The 24,805-nt window shown below is 29.8% G+C and overlaps 3 protein-coding genes and 1 long non-coding RNA gene across 10 annotated transcripts in view; 2 read left to right on the forward strand and 2 right to left on the reverse strand.

Moving 5' to 3' along the window:
- The first annotated feature begins 1,508 nt into the window (after positions 1–1,508).
- On the forward strand, positions 1,509–4,896 carry mtDNA-helicase (mitochondrial DNA helicase). The gene is made up of 8 exons (XM_012365095.2): positions 1,509–1,995; positions 2,304–2,571; positions 2,662–2,900; positions 3,003–3,687; positions 3,801–4,045; positions 4,136–4,236; positions 4,306–4,522; positions 4,602–4,896. The coding sequence occupies exons 1-8, from the start codon at positions 1,990–1,992 to the stop codon at positions 4,755–4,757; spliced, it is 1,917 nt and encodes a 638-aa protein (XP_012220518.1). The 5' UTR covers positions 1,509–1,989; the 3' UTR covers positions 4,758–4,896.
- Positions 4,795–5,935, reverse strand: LOC136997195 (uncharacterized). 2 transcript variants are annotated; one of them, XR_010887997.1, is made up of 2 exons: positions 5,597–5,935; positions 4,795–5,343 (listed from the first exon to the last, which is right to left on the reverse strand). It is a non-coding gene; the product is annotated as an uncharacterized lncRNA (long non-coding RNA). The 2 variants fall into 2 exon arrangements; XR_010887996.1 differs by having other exon boundaries at positions 5,488–5,935.
- LOC105671171 (glycosyltransferase 25 family member) overlaps positions 5,178–24,805 on the forward strand; it is a 33,660-nt gene continuing 14,032 nt past the window's right edge. Inside the window, exons 1-6 of one of the 4 annotated variants that reach the window (XM_012365111.2) lie at positions 5,224–5,365; positions 6,720–6,802; positions 7,025–7,253; positions 7,736–8,078; positions 8,340–8,459; positions 8,701–8,890. In XM_012365111.2, coding sequence (XP_012220534.1) covers positions 5,357–5,365; positions 6,720–6,802; positions 7,025–7,253; positions 7,736–8,078; positions 8,340–8,459; positions 8,701–8,890 — 974 coding nt within the window. In that variant the 5' untranslated portion in view covers positions 5,224–5,356. Of the gene's footprint in view, positions 5,366–6,209; positions 6,494–6,719; positions 6,803–6,897; positions 6,915–7,024; positions 7,254–7,735; positions 8,079–8,339; positions 8,460–8,700; positions 8,891–24,805 lie in introns of those variants that run through there. The other 3 variants (XM_012365113.2, XM_012365110.2, XM_067347651.1) reach the window with 3 other exon arrangements.
- LOC105671173 (trace amine-associated receptor 4-like) lies at positions 7,735–24,501 on the reverse strand. Of its 3 annotated transcripts, none has more exons than XM_067347654.1 (8): positions 24,252–24,501; positions 11,854–12,332; positions 11,484–11,624; positions 11,092–11,233; positions 10,911–10,958; positions 10,336–10,574; positions 10,075–10,265; positions 7,735–9,835 (listed from the first exon to the last, which is right to left on the reverse strand). In XM_067347654.1, the coding sequence occupies exons 2-8, from the start codon at positions 12,284–12,286 to the stop codon at positions 9,611–9,613; spliced, it is 1,419 nt and encodes a 472-aa protein (XP_067203755.1). In that variant the 5' UTR covers positions 12,287–12,332; positions 24,252–24,501; the 3' UTR covers positions 7,735–9,610. The 3 variants fall into 3 exon arrangements, with proteins under 3 accessions (XP_067203755.1, XP_067203753.1, XP_067203754.1); XM_067347652.1 differs by having other exon boundaries at positions 10,911–11,024; positions 24,252–24,498; XM_067347653.1 differs by having other exon boundaries at positions 10,911–11,024; positions 11,484–11,570; positions 24,252–24,497.

Genomic DNA, 24,805 nt, shown 5'->3' on the forward strand with positions numbered 1-24,805 from the left:
AGATGAATATTTATTGAGGTATTTGAATAGTTTAATATGTTAATGTTTTTTGGACTTTAATTATTTTGAAACGAAATTATTACTGTGGATATGTTTTATAATAAATTCATAAATTTATATTAAAAAATTACTTAGTCTTTTTAAATTATATGGTAATAATAATAATAATAAAAAATTGTGTTAAGACAGACATTCAATAAATTAAATAAGAGCTAATAGAAAATTATTATTTCCACATTGTTTTTAAAATATATTCTTCGATATTAACTATTATTAGTAAAATTGTTATCTAAATGTATTGGTGATAAAAAATTAATGTAAACAATAAATATTATTATGTCAGTATTTGATAATGAAAAATGATGAGATATAGTAAGAGATATAGATGAGTAAATAAAATGTATTAAAGATAAGACTCTCTGTCTTAAAAATACTTGTCTTAAAAAAACTTGTCTTAAAAATATGTAAGAAAATGGATATTATGGAATGGATTGCGATCCTAATAATGTTAGTAAAATAAAATAATTAATAAAAATTTAAAAAATATTTTATTTAAAGAGTGCAATCTTATAATATTTATCAAAGATTTTATTCATGGTAAAAAATAAAACATTATAATTAATATTAATAAAGTTAAAACTCCTAATATTTAATTTCAAACTCCTTTGATTAATTATCGAAGAATTACATAAACAAATAAAAAAAATATCTATAACAAAAATTTATATATATATAACTCTAAAATAATTAACTCATACAATATATATTCTTTAAAAAAATTTATCTATCATCACATTTATCTATCTATCATGAACTGTCTTCTCACCAGCCGCTTGCCAGCGACGGGCTTGACAGCGAGCGAGATGAGCATAAGAGTGAGTGAGTGAAACAATCATAAGAGCAAGTGAGATAAAAATAGTAGCGTGCAAAGAAGCTCGAGGATCTGGCTATTCATTGTACGCTGCTATTTCCCTCTCGCTCGCTCCCATCATCGTCTCGCTCGCTCCTGCTATTGTCTCGCTCGCACTCATCATCGTCTCGCTCGCTCCTGCTATCGTCTAAGCTGGCCGAAGAATCGTGAGTGAGACCGCGAGTGAAGAGCGAGCGAGATGACCTATCATCAAAGAAGAGTTCCGAACTCTTTTACAATGGACTTCCCCATCCCTCAAGTCACGAATGTAAACATTTTATAAAGTGAAAAGTAAAACCTTTATTTCGCATTTTATCGGTTTGAAAATAATTTTTATGAATTAATAAGAATTTTGCGATTAAAATGACATCAAACACGACATAAATCAGATAATTTTTAACTATACTTAACAAAAAATTAATTAATAAAAGCATTATTTGATTAAATCTGTGCCTGATTGCTTCAACGTTTGATACTTTTGTTCTTATTTACAATTTATTACAAATAAAGCTTTAACATAAAAATAAATAATGAATGTGCATGTGTTTAGACTAAAAATTTATTTTATATACATTATATATACATCAATGTGCACATTACTCTGTATTATCGATCTTTCGTGGACATAGCACGGAACGAAACCAAAAATTGTGCACATGGCTACGTAGTTCCAATGTCCACATTTTAGGTCCACAGGTGGCGTATCGCTTTCGCGGATCACGTAAAACCTGGCCGTGGCGTCTCTCAGGCTTCTCTCTGATATAGTATAGCTTAGTATAGCTTAGTATAGCAGTATGGCGTACGCCATATTATACTAAGCTATAAGCCGAGAGCACAAGCTTTTACATAAAGCATAACGCATAAGCATAAGGAAATTGATTGGTCTATATATAAGCATAAGCAAATGCATAAGGAAATGGACCAATCAATTTCCTTATGCTTATGTGTTATGCTTTATGCAAAAGTCTGTGCTCCGGCCAATACTATATACGCTATAATTCTCCATCTAGTAGGAACTAAAATGGCGGATAAGAATACCTACATATCTAGTGCCTTATGCTACTGTGCCATGTGTTTGCATGTCGGTGTGTTGTTACCGCGCGATGAACAATATTATAATATTAATTACATATATATATAACAATTCTAAATTGAAAAAACGACAATGAAACTATTAACTTAACAAATTTTGTTGTTCATTTTTGTTATGCACGACGAATGTCAGTGATTCCATGAATAATATAAACAATTGTAATATGACTATTTATATTAATGCATTAGTAGTGTTTAATGAATTAAATCATCGTTGAAAAAATTTCCGAAAAATAAATTGACGAAATGTGATCTTTTGTTACTGAAAAAAATTATAATTTCGATTGGTTTTTGTGAGTAGATTAGAAAAACAATGTTTCTAAAATTATTGATGCGGCCTTTAAATCTAGCAAGACATTTTAAATTTCGGATGTTTTGTCGTCATTTGTATCAAAACAGTGGTACAATAAATGAATCAATACCTGGAATGTCCATATCTCAAATAAAACAAGTTCTAAAGCAAAAAAATATTACCATTGTCGAAGGACATGGATGTTTAGTTATAGAATGTCCTATATGCAACTCTGAAAAGTTAAAAAAAGCAAAGATTTATGTTAATAAAACAACAGGTAATAAATCATGAAATGCATAACGAGATAATTTATGAAAGTAATATAATATATTTAAAAAAAAATTTTTTTAAAACTTATTTATTACAGGCTATTTTATATGTGATAAATGTAATTCTAAAGGCGAATGGAACATATTAGAAAAGTTCCTATTATTAAGATCAACTAAATCAAATAATGCACAGGCTGAATTGGAAACTTTAAGGAATATTATAAAAGCACAGGAAAATTATGTTTTGAAATGGAATAACATAGCAAAATCTAATCAACAAATTGCAAATTTATCACCAAATTTGTATGAGAAAGTGTTAGAAACATTTTCTCTTCCAGTAAGATAACAAAATTAATACAAATTACAAGATTTATATATATAATTATATATAATTACATATAATATGAATATTTTATATATTAATAAACTATTGTTACAGAAAGTTTCACAGCAAGATATCTCACAGTTAAACACTGTGTATGCAACTGGACCAGAATTATTATATTTTCCATTAATAGCCTTTGGCAATATTGTTGTGGGTTACAAAACTCTTTCCAGTATATCAGAATTAGAACAAACTGTACCCATCAGCAATGTAGGTGGATTTATCATTTACAAGCAAAAAAATGCTAGAAGTGATGGGACTGCAGTGATTGTACCAACTATACATGATTTGTTCGCGTTAATATCTCAAAAAGCAGCAAATGTAATTATTTGCTTACCATACAACTTACAAAACTTGCCGCAACAATTGTTGCCGAGTTTGGAAAATTTTAAAAAATTAATATTATGGTTTGGAAATGATGAGCCTAGTTGGTATACAGCTAGACAATTTGCTAAGAAATTAGATGAGAAAAGATGCTATTTTGTGAGACCAATTGACATGCAACCTAGACCAAAGCTAGCTGCTGACAAAGGCTATGATCTTAAGAGTATTTTGACAAATGCGCAACCGATATGGCACAAAAGTATTACTACTTTTGATGATCTCAGACAAGATGTATTATGTGATTTGCAAAATGTAGATAAGGTCCAGGGTGTCAAGTGGAAAAGATATCCTGCCCTAAATCGAATTCTAAAAGGACACAGAAGAGGAGAATTCACAATTCTAACGGGACCAACTGGTAATATAATATTATATTAATTAAGATTATTCTATTGACACAATGGTTGAATTATTTGTATTTATATTAGTGCTTATAAAATTATATTTTTTTGTATATTAACATATTTTCAGGCTGCGGCAAGACAACGTTCATGAGCGAATATTCGTTAGATTTAGCAATGCAAGGAGTTAATACTCTGTGGGGTAGTTTTGAAATCAGAAACGCACGACTAGTTAAAACTATGTTGCAACAAATGGCAGAGGTTTCTCTGGAAGAGAATTTGGATAAATTTAATACATATGCAGATGCTTTCAACAAGTTACCGATTTATTTTATGACTTTCCATGGTCAACAGAACATTAAAATTGTTATGGATGTATGGAGCATATATTATATTATGTATAAGTAGAAAATTTAATATTATGTATATAAATATTTCTTCATTTTTTATTTTTATAAATTGCAGGCAGTTGAGCATGCAACGTACGTGCATGATATAGCACATGTGATAATTGACAATATGCAGTTTATGATGGGCATATCGGAAGAAGTGAGACATCTCGATAGGTGAGACAAAATATTTTACTTTCTTTTATCTCTTAAATTTAATTTTATTCACACACCATTACATTGCAGGTTTTGGAAACAGGACAAGATTATAGCAGAGTTCAGAAATTTTGCTACGAAGTATAACTGTCATGTAACGCTGGTTATACATCCGAGAAAGGAGCGAGAGGAAGAGTTGACGACTTTGTCCATTTTTGGTAGTGCCAAAGCAAGTCAAGAAGCCGACAATGTATTAATTATACAAGATAAACGACTCACGAGTGTAAGAGGAAAAAAGTATTTGCAGGTATATATCTAAACGTAAAATGATGAATTTTTTTATCTCAAATGTGATAAATTTAAAATTGTACATTTTTTATCGCTAGGTTGCCAAGAATAGATATAGTGGAGATTTAGGTGTAATGGTTTTGGATTTTGATAAAGTTAAACTCAGTTATGCGCAAAAGAAGAAAGTGAAGTCGGAGGAAGTAAAAGACTTGAAAGAAGTAGAGGACGCTCATAATTCTCTAGTAGAAAACTGAGTGATAAAAAAATGTTGTGATTAAAAAACATTAAAAATACATCTACAGCTATATATTTTAATTGCAGGTTGTATAAATTTCTACGATATTTTGTATGAAACTGAATAAAAAGTACAATATTTTCAATTATAAAAAACTATTTTGGTATAAAAAAATATTTGAAAAAATCATTTATATATTTATATATGTAATAGATCCATGAGATTGATTAAGTTATGTGATTTACCGTATATGGAGTTCTGTATTACCGATTGTGTACGCCCACACATTTGTAATAATGGGCAAAGCAATAGAGAACAATAGAGATCATGTTGGGTCGGCTCTCGGTATAATTTCCGTTCTTCTGTTTAGATCTTTCTAATAAATTACGTGACGAGGCATACGAACGAAACACATTCGTACGTTTATACGTGCGTCACAATGACCTTTCGAAAATACTTTTTCGTTTATTTCTTTATCAGATATACGTGCTTAATTACATGCGATGTGATATTGAAGGAGCCGACCGTGCTGATCGCAATTCTAGTCAGGAACAAAGCACACACGTTGCCATATTTTCTCAGCTTCTTGGAGCAGCAGGATTATCCTAAAAACCGGATATGTCTTTGGTGAGAAACAAAACATAACCTTACTCCGTCGCGCCGGTAACGATACATCAGAAAACGCAATAATAAGTCAATAATAATTATAAGTAGATAATAATTATAAGTGCTGATATAATAACAGTTACCTAATTAATCGAATTTAAATCTCAAATCGGAATTAAATTTTACGAAAACACATCTTCGTTATTTATAATTAATACTTATTTGGGTAATTATGCAGAATAGCCACGTCACCTCCGATTTTGACCTAACTGGTCTCATTCGATGCGTTTTTTTTTTTAAAAAAACTTTTTCCTTTTACTAAAATGTCGCTCTGTCCCAGGGGACGAGATATTAAGCGTCAAAGTTGACGACTTTTCAGGTTAGAAAACCTGTCACTTTGACGAATTATAGCGATGTGAGCATACGCTGCGGTCAGGCGCGCATGCGTTGTAACAGAATTGTGCGCGGATAATCATAAATTGCAAGTCGCAAACCCATATAAAATAGTATAATTATGGACCTTGCTTTGCGTAGACACAGGGTATTCCGCCCCCCCTACGGGGGGGGCGGAATACCCTGTGTAAAATAAAAATAATAAAACTTTCGTGCGTATTCCAGAGCGACATAGATTGCTTAATGTATCAAACTAGCTTTAGCATTATATATTTTTGTGCAATCCAAACTAGCTTTAGCATAGCTAGTTTGGATTGCACAAAAATATATAATGCTAAAGCTAGTTTGATACATTAAGCAATCTATGTCGCTCTGGAATACGCACGAAAGTTTTATTATTTTTATTTTACACAGGGGGTCCGCCCCCCCGCAGGGGGGGCGGAATACCCTGTGTCTACGCAAAGCAAGATCCATAATTATACTATTTTATATGGGTTTGCGACTTGCAATTAATGATTATCGGAAATATATTTTATACTTCGCGCACAATTCTGTTACATCGCATGCGCGCCTGACCGCAGCGTATGCTCACATCGCTATAATTCGTCAAAGTGACAAGTTTTCTAACCTGAAAAGTCGTCAACTTTGACGCTTAATATCTCGTCTCCTGGGACAGAGCGACATTTTAGTGAAAGGAAAAAGTTAAAAAAAAAAAAAAAAACGCATCGAATGAGACCAGTTGGGTCAAAATCGGAGGTGACGTGGGTATTCTGCATAATTACCCTTATTTGATATCATAATTATCGAATACAGAGAGAGAACTGATTGCTAATAATTATGTGTTATAAACAAAAGAAAATTTAGTTAAAAAACCTGAAATAATTCCTCTATTATATTTTTCTATCATTAACATTCATTTTGATTTGCCCGCTATGGATTTTAAATTTATTTAGAAATTTGAAGTTGCCCGCTGTTTGTGCAGAGCGTTCGGAAATGCACTTACATATCGCATTTTACAAAGAAGATAACCGTGATCGGTCGATCTACAAACGTATTGCAACACAGGTGCGCATGCGATTATTATAATGTACGTCACGTGACAAGAGAGCACAAAACTTAGCACTAATTCTGCTCGGATTTACTTGACGTATTTATTGTTATAAAAAACGATAATTTTGTAAATATTGCGTTTATTTTTTTTTATTTTATGACTTTTTATTCTTAAATAAGTACTTATATAATGCAAAAAAAGTATTGTTCCTAATTCTTTATGGATTCATATTTCAGGATACGCAGCGACAACAATATCGACAATTCCATAAAAATTTTAAATAAATGGATTGATTCTGAAGGCGAAAAGTATCATTATTTGAATATTTACTTGAATACAACGACGACGGGATTTGAAGACGAACGGACGTATGCAGATTGGTCCCCTCACAGATTCGCGCATGTAATAAATTTACGTGAAGAAGCGCTCAATTACGCACGAGAAATATGGGCGGACTTTATTTTGGTAAGTTGACTTTATATTTGTAATAACATAATGAAGAAAATGAATTATTACTCTCAAGAATACTTGATTCGTGAACATTTTCTCATTTTCTCAAGAACATACATCAAGAAGATATGAACAATTTAATTTCAAGTTAACTGCGGCTAAAGAAATGCTTTTTTACTAATAAGATAATGTTTCAACAATTTGACATATTTTCTAGACAAAATACTTTTGTTCTTAACTCACTGTTATTCATCAAATCAATTTATTTTCTGTTTTGTTTTGCACATATATTACATTACTTTTATATTACATTTAGATCTTTTTACGCTTTACATTTACATATTTTCTAAAGGTATTATAAAATTTTACTTCAATAATATAAAAATTTGTAAATTTACAAATTAAATTGTTCGAATACGCACTCATATTCTAATGTATCGCTTTTATTTGACATATTTATAATTGATTAAACATTAATTGAAAAAATTTTCTTGCAGATGCTGGATGCTGATGTTTTCTTGACCAATTCGAGTACTCTGCGCAACTTAGTCCTTAAGGAACAGACCATTGTATCACCCTTGCTGAGATCGGATGGTATGTACAGCAATTTTTGGGCCGGGATGACAGCGGAGCATTATTACTTGCGAACGGATCTCTACGAGCCGATTTTGTACCGTGAGAAAATCGGATGTCACAATGTGCCTATGGTTCATAGTGCAGTTCTCATCGATTTACGACGATATGACTCTGATCGTCTGAGCTATAAGTCTGAGAAACTAATTGCATACGATGGACCTGTGGACGATATCATAACTTTTGCTGTAGGAGCAAATAAATCAGGTACAGGTTAAAAAAATTGTTATTTATATAATTTATATTAAACTATTGGATATTTAAAATTATCTATAAGTGATAAAATTTATCGCCTATCGATTATTGAGTCTTGGAAATTTTTGGCTTTTTTTTTATGTACAGTGACACAGAACTACCTAATGTGCTTTTAATCATTTCATTAACTTGACTTAATTCTATGAAAAAATTTGATTATTTTTACAACTTTGCGAAAGATTTTTTTTTCAACATATAGTATTGTACTTGTAGGTGTGCCATTACATGTGTGCAACGATGAGGCCTATGGCTTCGTTATGGTGCCATTGGAGAATAAGGAAACTATCGCGGAAGATATGCAACGGTTGACTAATACGAAGGCAGAAATATTGGGTAAGCTTTTGTTTCATAAAATCACGGTATAAATTTAATAAATAATTAGCTAAATAAATAAAATATAATCAATTTAATTTAATTTAATTTAATTGATTGTTTGTCGTACTAAATAGAATTTCTTTGCTTGCATTCTTCGTTTGGAATATAATATTCGGGTGACAATTAAGAACGATATACAATATTGTCATATTTAACAAGGATGTTGATTGATATACGTATTTGCATATTGTTTGTGCAGCATTTAGCGACTATTTGCCGTTATCAGACAATCTGATGGAATTCGTGACATATCCGCAGAAGGATACCTTGGGTTTAGATCACATCTACATGATTAATCTGCTGAGAAGACCGGAGAGACGTAATAGAATGAAAAGACTGTTCAAAGAAATCGGCATTTTAGCGGAAATCATCGACGCCGTGGATGGTAGGTAAGTCATACTATAATAAATATTCTATATAAATTTGGAAATCCGAATCTGGTCATTCAAGATATATGCACAATTTAACCCTGATATTTCTGGTACATTTTGAGTAATTTTCATTTTCCAAATGCAATAACTTTGCATCTGTCGACTCTGAACTATTAAATTTTATCATTTTCTTCATCAATTTTTTTAAACATCTATTTATAAAATGTAAAAAAAAAAATATAAACTTAATTTTCTTTGAAGTACCAATTATAAGCGAGTAATGTAAGAAATTTAAAAAACGAAATACTACACAGTAGATCAATTTAACTTTGAACATAGCAAACAAACATGTTAGCAGGATTAAAAATATTGAGATGCGCATTGCAATCGTATCTATACATTGTGGCCTCGACAAAAAAAATCTACTACAAATCACATACAATTTTTACAAAAATGTACACGAATACGAAAATGACTGCAACAATGTATTCACTTGGAATAATCGTTACAATTACATTTTGAAACAAAAGAAGAGAAAAAGAATATGAAATAATATGACTTTCAGTACACTAAAATAACACTTGTTTAAAATATTGTTGAAGCCATGATTTCGCGCTTATAACTTTGTACTCTTATTTAGCCATTATTTCGCGCTTATAACTTTGTACTCTTATTTAGACAACGGATTAAATATACGGGAAAATATTTTTGCAACGTGTCTCTCGTGTATCGCGCGGTTTACACGATTGTATTGCCATATTCTTGTGCATTATAATTCACGCAAATATAAGTGCTTCCATTTCGCGCTCTTCGAACGCTCATATTGTGCGATAATGGACTAGTGCCATTCCTCGTTTGTGAGTTCCTGCTCTCGCTGCTGTATATCATGCTGATTCCTAAGTTATTAAAGTTGATGAGCGTCGGGCATTTGCACAAAGCGTCGCACATTCGTCTCTTGGCAATCTGAAACAAATACACTTGCCTTAAATTTCAAACTTGAATAAGCCAGGAAAATTTGGTGCGCGAGCTCTTAGCGACGCACGCGATATTGTTTAATTTATGATAATTCAATTAATTAGATTTAAATGCTGTTCTTGCTTTAGAAATTAAATTTCTGCTTATGCTGAGTTTTGAAAAGCGATTTCGAAGTATTAAAAATCTTTATTATTTAGGTCAGTTTTTTTTTTTTCTCGAATTATTACCTTAATTTCGTGCATTCGAGCAGCATAAATAATAGGATTAACCAAAGTCTTCAGAATGATGAGAAAGTTGATTATGGTGTAGATAATGAATGCGATATTCATCGATATCACATTTTTCAATTGCCATACGCAGTCCTCGCAGAACAGCATAAACATTATCACTCCGGGCATCCAACCGATTATGAAGCTTCCTTAGAAATTGCGAACGTTAAGATTCAGGATTATGTAATGTAAATTTAGGTGCAACATTTTCTGTTTTACCAAGTATATATAACGTTGTATTGATAGCTTTAATATTCCGTGCCATTCGCCTATTATTGTTACGTGTTACTTCTGAAGTATTCACACGAATGAAAGATTCTGCTCCGCAAAAGCGTAGTCTCATCGCTTGATGTCTCTTTACTATATAGAAAATGTGGATGTAAATGCAAGTCATCACGACAAAGGGCCCGAAAAAGAGACTGCTAAACAATATTCGAAACTGCCTGTGGACTAAAAACCTGAAAACAGAATGTTTCATCAAGTCAGTTTATTTCCTTATGCAAATATGCAGAATATTTAGAAATCTATCAAAATATAAATAGTTTATAATTTTACATGCAATTGTTTAATGAAGCTTTATTTTTTATTTAATTTTTAGATGAAATTTATCTTATAATTAGCAGAGTTTTTAGTATTTTTGTTATCAAGATATATAATGTTGATATTTAATCTTTTCTATCTTTTTTTAAAACTTTTTTATATCTTTTAAAATCTAAACTAAAAGAAGTTTCTATAAATAGAAGAAAAGAAAATGCAAGAAATGTTTATACAATACTGAGCAGTATTATGCTTACATATTTTTCTTGCATTCTTCAGACTGGAAACCATCGTCTTCAATTAAACTAAAGTAGAGCACGAAGAAAGAGATTGGTAGCACCCAAAGCAGAACCAATAAAATCGTGATATTTCTTAAAGAAAAAATAGAAATGTTGTCGTTCAACTCTTCCTTTTTGACAAAGAAGTAACTAGTATTACCTGTGTGTCATAATTGAAAGATAGTGGAGAGGTTTGAGAATGCCCAAGTAATGATTGATAGCTAGGACCATCAAGTGAAACACAGTAATTATCACGCCTCCCAATCTCACAGCTTCAAGTGCCAGTAAAAAGCAGTTCATGCCTATAAGCAGTAATGAAAAAAATTATGTTGTTTTATTAACATTAATTATCGAACACGAATGATGGCATTAAATAGAAAACTAAATTATTTCAACATAAGTTTATATTGCAGGAAAAAAATCACATACTTTCTTTTAATATCATAATTCAATACAGCTATTATAAGGAGCTGTATATTTTTCAATTTAACCTTGAATTATTATGATAATTCACACACACACACACATAGTAGAATGTATAGAATCTTTTACCTTCCAATTCGATTTCAAGGCCGTGAGGTATGAAACTATTCATAACTAGTCCTATGCCCAAAGCACAGCTGGTAAAAGCATCTGCGCCTATGAATGTAATATAGAGATCGTATTTTTCTATGCACTGATTGTGAGTTGTAACTAAAACATGTGCATAGCGCATGTAGGAAATAATTTTTGTTTGTTGAAAATTATTTTCTATTATAATTTTTTATAGACAAGATTTTATATTGAATTTGAGAAAATGTTAAACGATTAGTATAATAATTTAGGAAAACTTTTTATAGGACAAACTAAAATTTTGATACATTTATGACTTTGACAATTTTAAAAAGCAAATATATATAGAGAAAGAATGCTATTACTGTACCTGATAGGCTCAAACTGATGTGTAATGTTGGACTGAGCGGACGTTTTATCCAAAATGCGCTTATGATGACATTAATATTAACGAGGATTGAAATAACGCAGAATAAAATTAATGCCGGCGTTACGTACAAGTACAGCATGCTATTGACGCTTTGATATGATATGCTGGCATTTTGCGTCGTCGATTCGTTGATTATTTCCGTGGACTCCTCGAGCATCGAGGAGTAAACCATTGTTGTATTAGGAATTGTAAAATTTAACACGTTGTATGCATGTTGTGTCGCGGAAATTTTCTCAGTCTGTATATCATCAATATTATAATTTTTACCATAATATTTTCTTCTACATTTATTTTCTCTAATATCATATTCATCTTCCCAATAGCGATGCGTAAATTGTTTACTTTGAATTGCATATTTTATGAAGTTTAGCATCTTGAAATCAATGAAGGTTCGTTGTTTCGCATACACAATATTCCATCTGAAATTACAGTTTTTATTATTGAGAAAATATTCAAATTCAGTTAAAAAATTAATTAGAAGCAAAAGAATAGACGATAAGTGGCAGAACTGCAAAATAAAGCAAATGATTTTGTTGAAGTCTTCTGATTTTTGTAAATATATAAAGGCTAACAATTGTTTTAGCGCAATAAATTTTTATTCTTTTTGACAAAATACAGAGACGTTCCTGGTTTCAGGATTATTTTTCATCAATTTTACGATTAAATTTTTAGACAATGTAACTTTTATACAATAAACTTGAAAATGATTCTAAGTGCAAATCCCTGTACGATATTAAAAAAAAAAATAAAAATTTATTGCGCTAAAACAACTGTATTATTGTGAGTCACATTAGCTTTTAATGAATTTTAATGAATAAACCTATAGACTTTGAAATATTTTTGCAATTCTTATTTAAGGTCGATTTAATGGCAATAAGAGCTAATGAGAGTTGAAATTGTAGTGTTCGATGCATTAATTATTTAAATTCTAAACGGTTATATCAAATATTTTGGTCCATGTTTCGTTTTTTCTCAGTAACAATCTATCTTAAATCTTAAACTTTACGAATTTCAAATGATTTATGACTAGCATTAGAATTCGAAATAAATTTATTAAAACATTCGAAAAAATATTTGATACAATATTAAAAATTGTTAACAATTTTGTATTATTTTTTTTAACATAACACGTTTTAAAGAAGTTCAGAGTTAAACATAAATATTCTATTCTATTAATCTACAAGTTCGCACAAAAAGTTATCGGCTGACAAAACTTATAATAAGATTTCGGGAGAGTATAAAAGCCGCTTCTTTCGCAGTCTCCTTCAGTTACCTTGAGATCTTTTTTGCACGTGGATACGTGAAATTTCTGCTAAATCCGTTAAATAAAAGACGGAAAAACACGACAATATACTTTCACGCCTCTTTCCTTTGTGAGAAAAAAAAGTAAAAGGTTTTCAAAAAATTTATTACGTTTATTCAAGCGTTACGAAAATTTAATGTGTACACTCTCGCGCCAAGAATTTTTCATTTGCGATCACCGTTAGTATTCAGACGCGACAATCATTTCTGTCACTTATAAGAAGATAATTTATCAAAAATCCCTTTTCAGTCACGCGCAAGAACAAATATTAGGGGAACAAGCTTAATTCGTAAAAAACTAAGTGCTTCGTGTCCCCACAAGCTGATCGGAGCTACCGGAAGTTGGCGTATTTATTTTATTAAACTTTTGTGCGACTTTCCGTAAATTTTGCGAGCGCAGATTTCAAGAATCGTCTGAATAACTGCTGAAGTTTTAATTTTCTTGACAACTTCTAAAGTTTTTGAACAGGGAATAACGCCAATAAGTCGATGTTTTCTGAAAATCTTAAAGAAATTGATTTCTTTCTTTTATTTTTGAAAAAAAAACGGCTTTATTAATTTGCAAACTACTGACATTGCCATATTTTCCTAAGAACTCACAATATTTTTTTATAAACAATGATTTTTTAATATTATTTTATTCCAAATATAGTATAGTCATCTATGAATAACTTTTTTAAAAGCTATATACTTTTTTTTATCTAAACAATGAATACACAAATTATCACAAAATATGTCCGCTGAATTTTATTATTTATAAAATTATAAATAATTTATAATAATTTGTAATTTTACAAAACAGATTTTACAAACAGATTAAAATTAAGCAAGTTTAATTAATTTTCTTCGTGTTACGCACATTTGTAGAAATTATTGTGAGAGATTCTCACCCCTTCTGTCAATTGTAAAATGTACCGCGGTTATATGAGTAAATTAAATTGTTTAAATTGTTATGTCACGGGAAACTGAATCCTATTCTCTGCCATTATTTTTTGCTTTTATTGATTGCGAATTGATCAAAATAAATCTTCATTCTACTTGCATATCGTGAAATAGCTTTTATGGTTTATGGATGCTTTTTGAAAATTACATCGCAATTTTCAATTTGATCGTGTTATACAGAATATTTCTCGCGCGTATCTCATTATTTTTCGATGGTGTATTTGGTTATGCCAACTTGAAGTCAATCTTTCCATAATTTTCAAGAAAACTTTGATTGCTTTTGATCTTTCTTGAAAGAAGAAGCTTGTGAAAAAATTAATTTATCTTGATATGTAATATAAAAAAAAGTTGATATGATTTATTTGCTTCCGACATCAAAATTCTATTATAATTCAATGTCATTGTAATGCGAGAGATTAGGAGCCTTATATGAGATACTGATCTTATCTCCTCCTGTTTCCGTATTATTGCTTTTTATTATTTCCTCGTTTTTATCTTATCTTGGCAAATAATTTAGACGTTTTCTCGGTTCTGAGATCATAATCATAACAAAAAAAATCTTAATTCAATTTCAGAATGTGTGTACAATAGGAACAACAATATGAGCAATAGAATTGAAAAGTTTAAATAATATATGAAATATCAGCAGGGGGTTGGGTAAGTTATCTTTTTTTTTTTTTTTAACTAAGTCAAGTTAAAGTTAACGGCTTTAAAAATTTAACTTAATTAAGATACAAGTTAACCTATAATGAAATTAATTGTATAAAATGTTAAGTAAATAAAAAAAAAAATAATTGAAAAGTTAAAAGTAAAATTTGTTTTATTTCATGATTTTAGGGTTTCTCAGTCTTACAAATAACGGAAATAACAAATATACACTTTATTTAGAGACATACTCTATATACATATTTTGTTCGCATACGAAACGGGCCATTCTGATTTTTGTGATTGAATCTTTGTGATTGTGGTCGGAATTCTTCAGTCTAGAAGTATACAACCAGTCACATTACACAGAATATGGCCCGTTTCGTATGCGAACAAATTCGCACGAGTTCGAGAATCGAGGTCTTATATAATGTATAGTTACTTGTAGGCAGGCGCGCGGCCTTCCGCGACGCCTTTATTTATGGCATGGCTAACTTCAAGAAAGTTAATAGTTACCGATGAAATGTAACTAAATTAAGTTAAAAGTTAAGGTTTAAAATGTAACTAAGTTAAGTTAAAATTATTTAACTTTTCAACTTAACTTTTATCTTTTTAACTAGACACTACCCAACCCTGAATGTCAGAATGTTTATCAGAATGAATAATGATCTTATAAACCGCATTAATTAATCCACATAATTTAACGCAATATTTTTTTTAATGAAAAGATTAAAGGAAATATTTTTAAAGAAATATATTATTTATGAAACATCATGAGCTTCTCAGCCACTGTCGGTCATAATATTGCCTCGTTTTTTATGTTAATCCGTTTGTAACAAAAAGCAGATAGTCGAAAATGAGATTAATTTTGCAGATCACAAGCAAATTCCCTGGGAAAAATAATGTCACGAAAGGAAGAAAAATTTCAAAAAGTAACACAGATAACTAATACAGATAACAGAATTGTGCAGTAAAAGGAAACCGTTCATAAATTATTCTTTAACGCATTACAAAGGAAGATCGATCCTCTGTGACTCAAATTTTCCTTAGATATTGTGTGAAAATTATTAATGAAGCAAAAGCCATATAATATTTTGGATTGAATTGTTAAGTAATAAGGAGTGTTTTATAACAACTTTCCCGGATCAGTTGATACACGTGTTCTTTTTATATTGTATGTCGTCTTAGCCAGCTATTATGGTTTGAAATATATGTTATGAGGAAAAGTTCTACATTTGTCATATCCTTTTTTATTTGGGGGCGTATTGAAATTGACTTATTCTGATCAGAGTGTTGATGTATTTTCTAAGAAAAAAATTAAAACAGTATTACTTATTTATTCATAAATAAATATGTACAAAATATTGAATAATATATTTAATAATACTTCCTAAATTATTATTCCAATGTTCTTGTAAGATATTGTGTGACGAATGAATTCATCATGCATTTCGTGTGGAAAAGAAAAAAGAAGAATTTAATAAATTGCGCTTTGAATATGTAATACTTTATTTTTTAATTATTTTAGTTTTATGTAGACTTTATTTTAACAGGATTTTTAGTCTAAACGAGAGACATTTTATTGCTAATATACGTCCATAAAAATTGTGCGGTACGTTTACGTTTATATTTTATTATCCCCACGTCATAGACGTTTTCAATGAGAATTTCGTAATAAATAGCTCAACTTTCCTTCGAGCAAAAGATTTACATGTCCAGAAAAATTCTGAGAAAAGACTTTCACGTTTCTGATTTTATTGAACTAAAGATGGAAAAAGAAAAAGCGAACAAATAAAAGCAAACAAACAAGAAAGTTATTCGATTGTTAGGAATTTTTTAGGTTTTTTATTTCCATAGAAAATAAGGTACCTACTTTTCAGCAACACGATATATGAGATAATATTTGTTACTGAAAAAAAAAATATATATTGAGAAATAAGTTTAATTTCATGGAAGTTTGACATAAAAGATACATGAATAGTTTTTGAATGATAAGCAATTTGAAAAAGAAAAGAAATTCACTAATTGCGTTTCAGATATACAAATATGTAATAATACTTTATTTTTTACTTATTTTATTTTATTCTCCAGTAATAAATAACTCGATTTTTTTTATAGAATAAAGGATTTGTGCTTCTAGAAAAATTGCGAAAGATATATTTTACTTTACAGGTAGAATTTTTTCAGGCTTTAATCTTTAACTGATATTATTTTATTTTTTCTTTTAATTATTAGTATCATGCAGTCTATCAAATTTTTTTTTATTTTAATGTAAAAAACTCAGATAAGCAGGAATTCTTTTGTGATTATTATTGTTGCACACATGAGTGGTGCAATGTAGTATGCAACAAGATCAACAATAGGAAGTTCAATTGAAAGATTTAAAAAGTGTACAATACAACAGAACGATGGGAATACAAACGGACAATAATGATCTCATATATCTCATGATACCAGTTAAAAATTAACACTGAGGCATGTATTTATTAAAATATTTATTAAGAGTTATTAAGATTTTAATTTTTTTTAAATTGTGAAAAAATATGGAGAATATTTGGCAACACTGAAACACTCCTGCAATATTTCTTAATAAAAATTGTAAAATAATACTCTCTATTATAAGATATTACATTGTCCCCCTCATGCCGAAACCATGAATGCAAATTTTCTTCAACCTCGTTTTTTTTGTGAAATTTATTTTATGCTACTTAATTTTGTATTTATAAAGGTTCAGAGCCTAAGATCTAAGGTATCTTAGGCTCCGAAGGCTCTTAAATTATGATAAGAATATTATTTTACAATTTTTATTAAGAAATATTGCAGGAGTGTTTCAGTGTTGCCAAATATTCTCTACAGAAATTCATTACTTTTGACACGTATACAAATATATTTGCGTATTTTACGTAATAAGCAAGAAATGTGATATATGTGTTACTTAAAGTTAAAAGCCGCCGCGCCTTTGATAAATCTGTTCCTCACCCTATATGCTCTTTAGATTTAAAAATATAAACGCTTTGTTACCACGCGCAATGTACAACTTTGCTCAGTTTATGTTTTGCCACGTAATAAAGCGTGAAACAAATATGAACAATAATGGGTTCAATTAGCCGTTAATGATCAAGGGCTCGTGTGAAAAAGTTCCATATTCGATGATCATAGTGGAAGGCATATGTATCGTAGGCCACAAAAAGCCAAACGTTATAAAAGAGATAGTACGTAGGTATATGCGAAGATCGTATCTTCTTTGCAACTAGGATAATTGGAGAAGAGAAAAACTAGGACGTTTGTGCAGTGTTTCTAAAAACAGGATGGAAGTAACACAAATGTTATCTTTCTTTTCTTTAACGACTTAAAATCTACAGCTAACGCAGTATTTTGCACTTTTTTTCTCTCTAATTGCACATTTTTATTCTCTTATTTGTAACGTATTGTTATCTTTATTTGGAAATCTTCAATTCTAAATTCAATTACGATCTTTGATCCATGTGTAATATAATTTTCAAAACTTCAGATTAACTAAACGGAATCAAATAGATTAATTAATATTATATTTGTGTTGAGATTTATTTTTTGTGTCGAGATTTAGAAAATGCGCAATATTTTTTTATTTGTCAAATTTTTTTGCATGTGCGACCGATTCTCGCGTGAATTTTCACATTTCTGGTAAAATATACATTATGATATGCGTGATATATGAAGCGTGATATATAAATAAAATTTGCAAAATTCGTATTTCGATATTTAAGTACAATGGATATACGAGTATCAGTGGGTTTTGTTGTATGTTCAGATTTATTCGACTCATAAATTTTACTGTTTTGACATGTCCCAAAGAAGAGATTTCTTATGAAAAACCATAGTGCTGATGATATTAAATTGTGCGGAGAATTCACTGGTCTCTCTTGTCATTGAGCCTTAAGATAAACTCGTACATCTTCACCCTTCCAACTTGTTCCATTTAGTTATTGTAACTTGTCTTAAGAATGATAAATCTTTTTACGAGGGTAACGCATATTAGCGTGAAGAAGGGAATCAATAGATCGTATTTCATCGACAAGTAAAATATGCGTATGTGTAATACGTAATTGAGATAAGCATTACGCGATGCTTTCAGCTAACTTCAAAAATCATTTTGTTCAGCCTCCTCGTGTCTTCATTATCACTCGGGGGAGCGATTCAATCAACGGCATTAATTGCTAATTAGTAAGAGAATTAAATTCAAGATACAATGGAATATATACGTTAGCATTGTATTGTCCGAATGTTACTTTTACTAATTTAATAGAACGTAGGCAATATTATTTTGTATTTTAAAGATTCTTTTCGTAGATGAAAATTTACGATTCTTATATAGTTAAAATTCTTAAATTACTTAAAGTGTTTTTTTTTACAAAATATTTTATAAAATTATTTTTTTAAAGCAATTATTATGACATGTGTTATCTTGTTGTATTAAAGTATGGAAACTTTTTTACTGATATTCCCATTAATTTCTATTTGCTTTTAGCTTTCCTCTTTTTTTCAAGATTTATAAAAATTTCGATAATATTAGGAATATATTTCCGCATAATTTAACATATATTTATAGAACAGCAAACTATAGGGGATTAAAGTAACTCGCATTTTACGATAGCTTGTACAAATATCGACGTTTTTGCTTGTCGAAAGCAGAAAATTGCAGCAAACAGAACAGATGACCGATATGTCCCAAATCAGATAATCACTAGATCTTGATTGATTGGTTTCGACATTATTTCCGTTTTAGTGGTTTTATTTATCGCCCACACACATCCGTTGGCTCTAATTACTTAGATATGTCACGCAATATAATGATCGAAAAAGGACGTTTCCGAAATACATTCACGTGCTGATTGCTTATTGCTTTTGAGTCATTATTTTAAGAAATTAAAGGAAGATAAAACGAAATAAATTTTTCAGTTATCTTTACAACTTTTGAGAGAATGGAATACAAATAAATTTTTTTGCATATTTTTATGTTTCTATTTTTAAAACTATAAAAAAATATGGAGAAAATATAAAATACAATATTTCAATACTTGGTTTTCTTTAGTCTACGATATTGCAATAAAAAATTTTAAAAAATGTTTTAAACTTTAACGTTTTAACTTTATTTTTAAAATAATAAACCAATGAATAATTACGTTATATGCATTTACATTTCAAATATTTAGGTCATAAAATCTTTATTTTATTAGTAAGAAATGCCTGTAAGAGATTTACAAAGGAAAACGTAAAAATATCTCGCGGTTAGGCAAAACTGAAATATACGCTAGGAGAAGTAAAATAAAATGCTTCGATTAATATTGTACATCCCAAGAATCTACACTCAGATATTTATGCTTTTTCTTCCGCGGGATATTTAAGACTTAGCTTTCTCGGCCATATACTTTGACAGAAATCACGCGGATTTTCTCTCGTTCTGCGGGATAGTAGTCATTGGTCTTATACGAAAAGTCTATATCTCCGACTACTTTTCGCGCGCGCGAGATAAAATAAAACTTTTAGATTAATTTTTCTTTTATACTCTTAATCCCTGCCAATTGAGAATGGGTACACTATCAATTTTCTGAAAGCAGAATCTCTACATTTTTTCCTCCGATCACTCAATTAATATATCTCTGTCCTTAAAATATATATCAATATTTCTCGATATTGTATACGACGACTCATATGAAAAAAGATTGATGCCCCGACTCACTTGGAAATCGAACAGCAGACGGCGAAGTTTTCTTTTCGTATTTTGTACTTTCTACTTGAGTGGGTGAGCTATGTCGTGGGACGTCGTTGAAACGTGCGGTGCGTTTCGTACAATCAATGGACTGGAAAAGGGTCAATCTTTTCGTAAACCTTTGATGAAATTATGGTTTCATTTATCATGAAAATGAGAATATGTTTGTTCTTACGGCAAGTATAATGGAAAAAAAATGTATAAAGATTGTAAAGAAGGAAAAGGAACGTGAAATCGTTCGTGCGAGAAATATCTATCGTTTTTTTTTCCTCGCTTTTTTTCTCTTGATCACTACGTGTGTAGGATACATATGAATAAAATTACATACGAATAAAATTCCTCACATGTCGTGCAATAGGCATGATAAAACTTTTTTGCTGAATTAGTGGGGTTATATCAATAAAAAAGAGAAAGTATGTTATGAAGTGAATATTCCGAAAATGTATAGCCAGTACTGCTCAACCTTTTAGGGCAAGCTATTTTTTTTAAATAGAGCAATCTTGCAATTCATTCATGTACAGAGGAAAAAATATAATATTAAATATAAATTTAGGATATGTGATTTTAACATTTATTAAACATATTAATAGAGACAAACTAAGGCCCTGCGCACAATAGAGAACATATTAGGAATAGAAATAAATATTAAATATTAGGAAGAAGAATTTGGAATTATTTTACTTCAAACAAAGGAACGAAATATATTGGTTATTCCTAATTCTTAATTTTTAATTCATAATACAATAATACATCCCATTTTCTTGTTCTGAAATGAAATAATTCCAATTTTCTATTCCTAATGTTTAATATTTGTTCTTATTCCTAATATTTTCTCTATTGTGCGTAGGGCCCAAGTATCAAAATATAAAGAATTTATTAGAAATAAAATAAATAATGAAATTAGAAACATAAATTTTACAATGAAATCAAAGAAAGTAAAAATTAAAATGTAAAGATCTATCAAAAAATACGTCGACCGGTGGATTGCAATCGACTGATTGAGTACCCTTGATATAAGCGAAGCACGTCAATCATATTGGAAATTATTACAGGTTGAGGATATTTCATCTCTATCTTCTCATATTATCTTCTAATAACTGATTCAATCAATTTAGAGTCGATTATTTTTGTATGGAAAATATCTATACAGCTTAATAGTTTTTGAGTAATTTACAATTGAAAATAAAACTCTTTGTTTTGAAAATAAGACAAAGAAATGTATTTTATTATATATTCTAATTTTTTTTAAATATTTCCTGTACATAGCATATATATACACAGAATACTGTTACATATTTTTGTGTAAAGTATGCTGAGGGAGATTTTTTGATTTTTATTTAAATGACAAATACTTGAATACATCTAGTTGAAATGTAAAATTTAGTATGGAAATTAGAGTGCATCCGTTTTAGTGACAGGATATGAACGATCACAAAAGCGACTCTCTTGAAAAGGATAAAAATGTGGTTTGTTTGTCAAGTTAAAGATGAGTTATGTTGAATAAATTCAATATACTTTTGTACTTGCAAATAATTTGTTTATTATCTGAGAGTTTTACGCCAAATCAACCAATCAATAATTATCAAAACGTTAACGTTCAAATTTATTTATTTCTTTTTTTATGCGGGTAGATAATCTATGAAATATATCTTGAAAATAAAATATACAATCAAGATACATTAATTAAAAATAAGAAAACAAAATTTGAAAATATTATTCAGAATGATTACTTATTCATTATTATGATTTGCTTAAAATTTTATTTCACATTTATATTTTTTAAAATATTTAACTATTATTTATTTAAGAAATGATGTTTGATTTGAAAAAAATATAAGTAAATTGATTTTTTTTGATAATATAATGTGATCACGAATCTAATAATGGGAATAACAGGATGTCTTACCTTAAATGTCCATTCAAATATTTAAAAAGGGGGGTGTTTTTGAAGGAAATTTTTCTAACTGAACTTGCTTATTTTTAAGAAGGAACGAAACTGATGTTTGGCCTTGGGGTGAATTCCCTGAGGATAGTGTGGGGTATTGACGCACGTCAGATTCAGGAGATTTCTCAATTTGCTATATGTGGAAAACAGCAAATGCAGGAAAAGTCAGTGAGGAGAAGAGGTTTATTTTTATACTTCATGTCACTGTCCTACGCTTGTTATACAGAGACATCGATATCGATAATCAAATCTTTGGACAATCGCTGTTGAGTTTCAAAAGAAATCCTGCTTCTATTCTTCGAAGCAATTTTCTATTTCTTTAGATAATCTAAACTTTTTTTGTAGAATGACACATACTTGGATAAATCGGTGACAATGGTACAAATTTGAGTACTAGGGCGGAACAAATTTAAACTATACCCGTGCTTTCAATAATAATAGACCTTAGGGTAAAAAGTCACATGTGAAAGTCACATGAAGATCACATGAAGATCACTTTTAAATTTTTAAATAAAAACTCTTATTTTTTTATTTGCATATTTGCATATTCTTATAATTGATATCAAGAAATGTTTTAAATAATTCGATTAAACTTTTATAATTCGATTAACCGTTTTATACTAGAACTTTCTTATATATTTTGCATTTTGTTGATATTTTTTGACGTGAATATCTCATAAGATATTTACTTTTCTCAACGATCTTAACTTAATATTCTTATAGGATAATGAAAGACAACACATATATGGAATACGTATATATTATACACTGTTTTAAGATGAACAGATGTTCTTTTAAATACAGATTCTCTGATCAGTATGAAATCGATTTTTCTTCAACGAAAATAATGAGACGATAAGCGTGTTAAGCGATTGTGTGAAAAAGAAGATTTTTTTGTGAATTAAGTTGTAAGAGAAATAACCAACAGAATCGTATTCTTAAGTTAATTTCTAGTGTACTTTAACAAAATTTTAATTTCAAGTTTTTGTTGCGGAGATATGTGATATTGAAAATCGGAAAAATGCGATAAATGATTACTTTCTTTGACATACATTTGTGCTAAGGAAAAATTGATTTAAAATTATTCAAATTGCTTATTATTAAATTAAAATTAGTTGTGTGACATTCCGTATATTCCGTATTTGTATGCGCGTCATAAATAAAAGTAAGAATCTAAAAAAGCTATTTTTAGTATTAATGAAGATACTGTTTTGCTCTTATAAAACTCTCTACTGCTCTCTTCAATTTATTGGACACTAAAGTTTTCAAATTTTTGAAGTAACATGAAGGCTATAAAAAAGAACATTGTTCTCGCTTTTCCAGACCTAAAAATATGAAGGTTTCCACTGACTCTGTGATTTTTATTGGTGATAGTAACTTATCGCATATTTATCGCATCTGCTCCCACTGGGAAAAATCAGTTTTTGGCTTTATCGCGAAATTATTCCAGAGATGCGAATACATATATTTATTCACACTGAAATCGTATAAATTTACATTTATTATGATAAATCGGAGTCTTTCTGAGCTGCAAAAAGACAGATAAGCAACAGAATCATACTTTTCAATAATTTTTAAATAGATTAATAAATTTAAAATTTAGTTAAAAAATATACGATATTGAAAATTAGTAACCTTTTTCGTCATATTCATTAACTGTAAGAAAAAATCGACTTTAAATTGCTCAGAGAATTTATCGTTAAAAAGACATCCGTCCGTTTTCGTATTATGTATATTCTGTACCAACGCGCGTACCTGTTTTCCTCTATATAATGTTTGAAATTTGCTTCCGCACTATTAGCACTGATTTTATATAGCTGTTATCACACGATTTCACGATGTTGTTTTTATTGAAATGCAATATTAATAGGACGATGGTCGGTGACGAACTGAGGGATTTTCGCCTACTGCCAAGCCCGAGTCCTTTTGAAATTTATCACGCGCAGGCTCGTAGTACATCCGACGCAGAACGCAGATATTTTGCGCATGGAAGAACCGCTTTGATGTGTGAAATAAGAAACTGATTTTTTAATTTTGATAAATGTAAATGTGACGATTATAAGATTGATGGAAACGATGGAAAAATTATATACAATACACCTTACGCGCGCATTTGTTATCGTCAAGTTCTCGAAGGCTCTCTGAACTTTATAATCGTGAAATATTGATCGTATTAGACGATCGTATTAGATGCGCTCTAGACTTCTGATCATACACGCTGCCGCGTTTCCATCAGATCATTATCTTTTAATGATAAATTTTCTTTTTTAAAATATTAAAAAGAATATTCAGATGTTTAGATAGTTTTC

Source organism: Linepithema humile, chromosome 1 (assembly GCF_040581485.1).
Source record: "Linepithema humile isolate Giens D197 chromosome 1, Lhum_UNIL_v1.0, whole genome shotgun sequence".
In the NCBI taxonomy this organism is placed as follows: Eukaryota; Metazoa; Arthropoda; class Insecta; order Hymenoptera; family Formicidae; genus Linepithema; species Linepithema humile.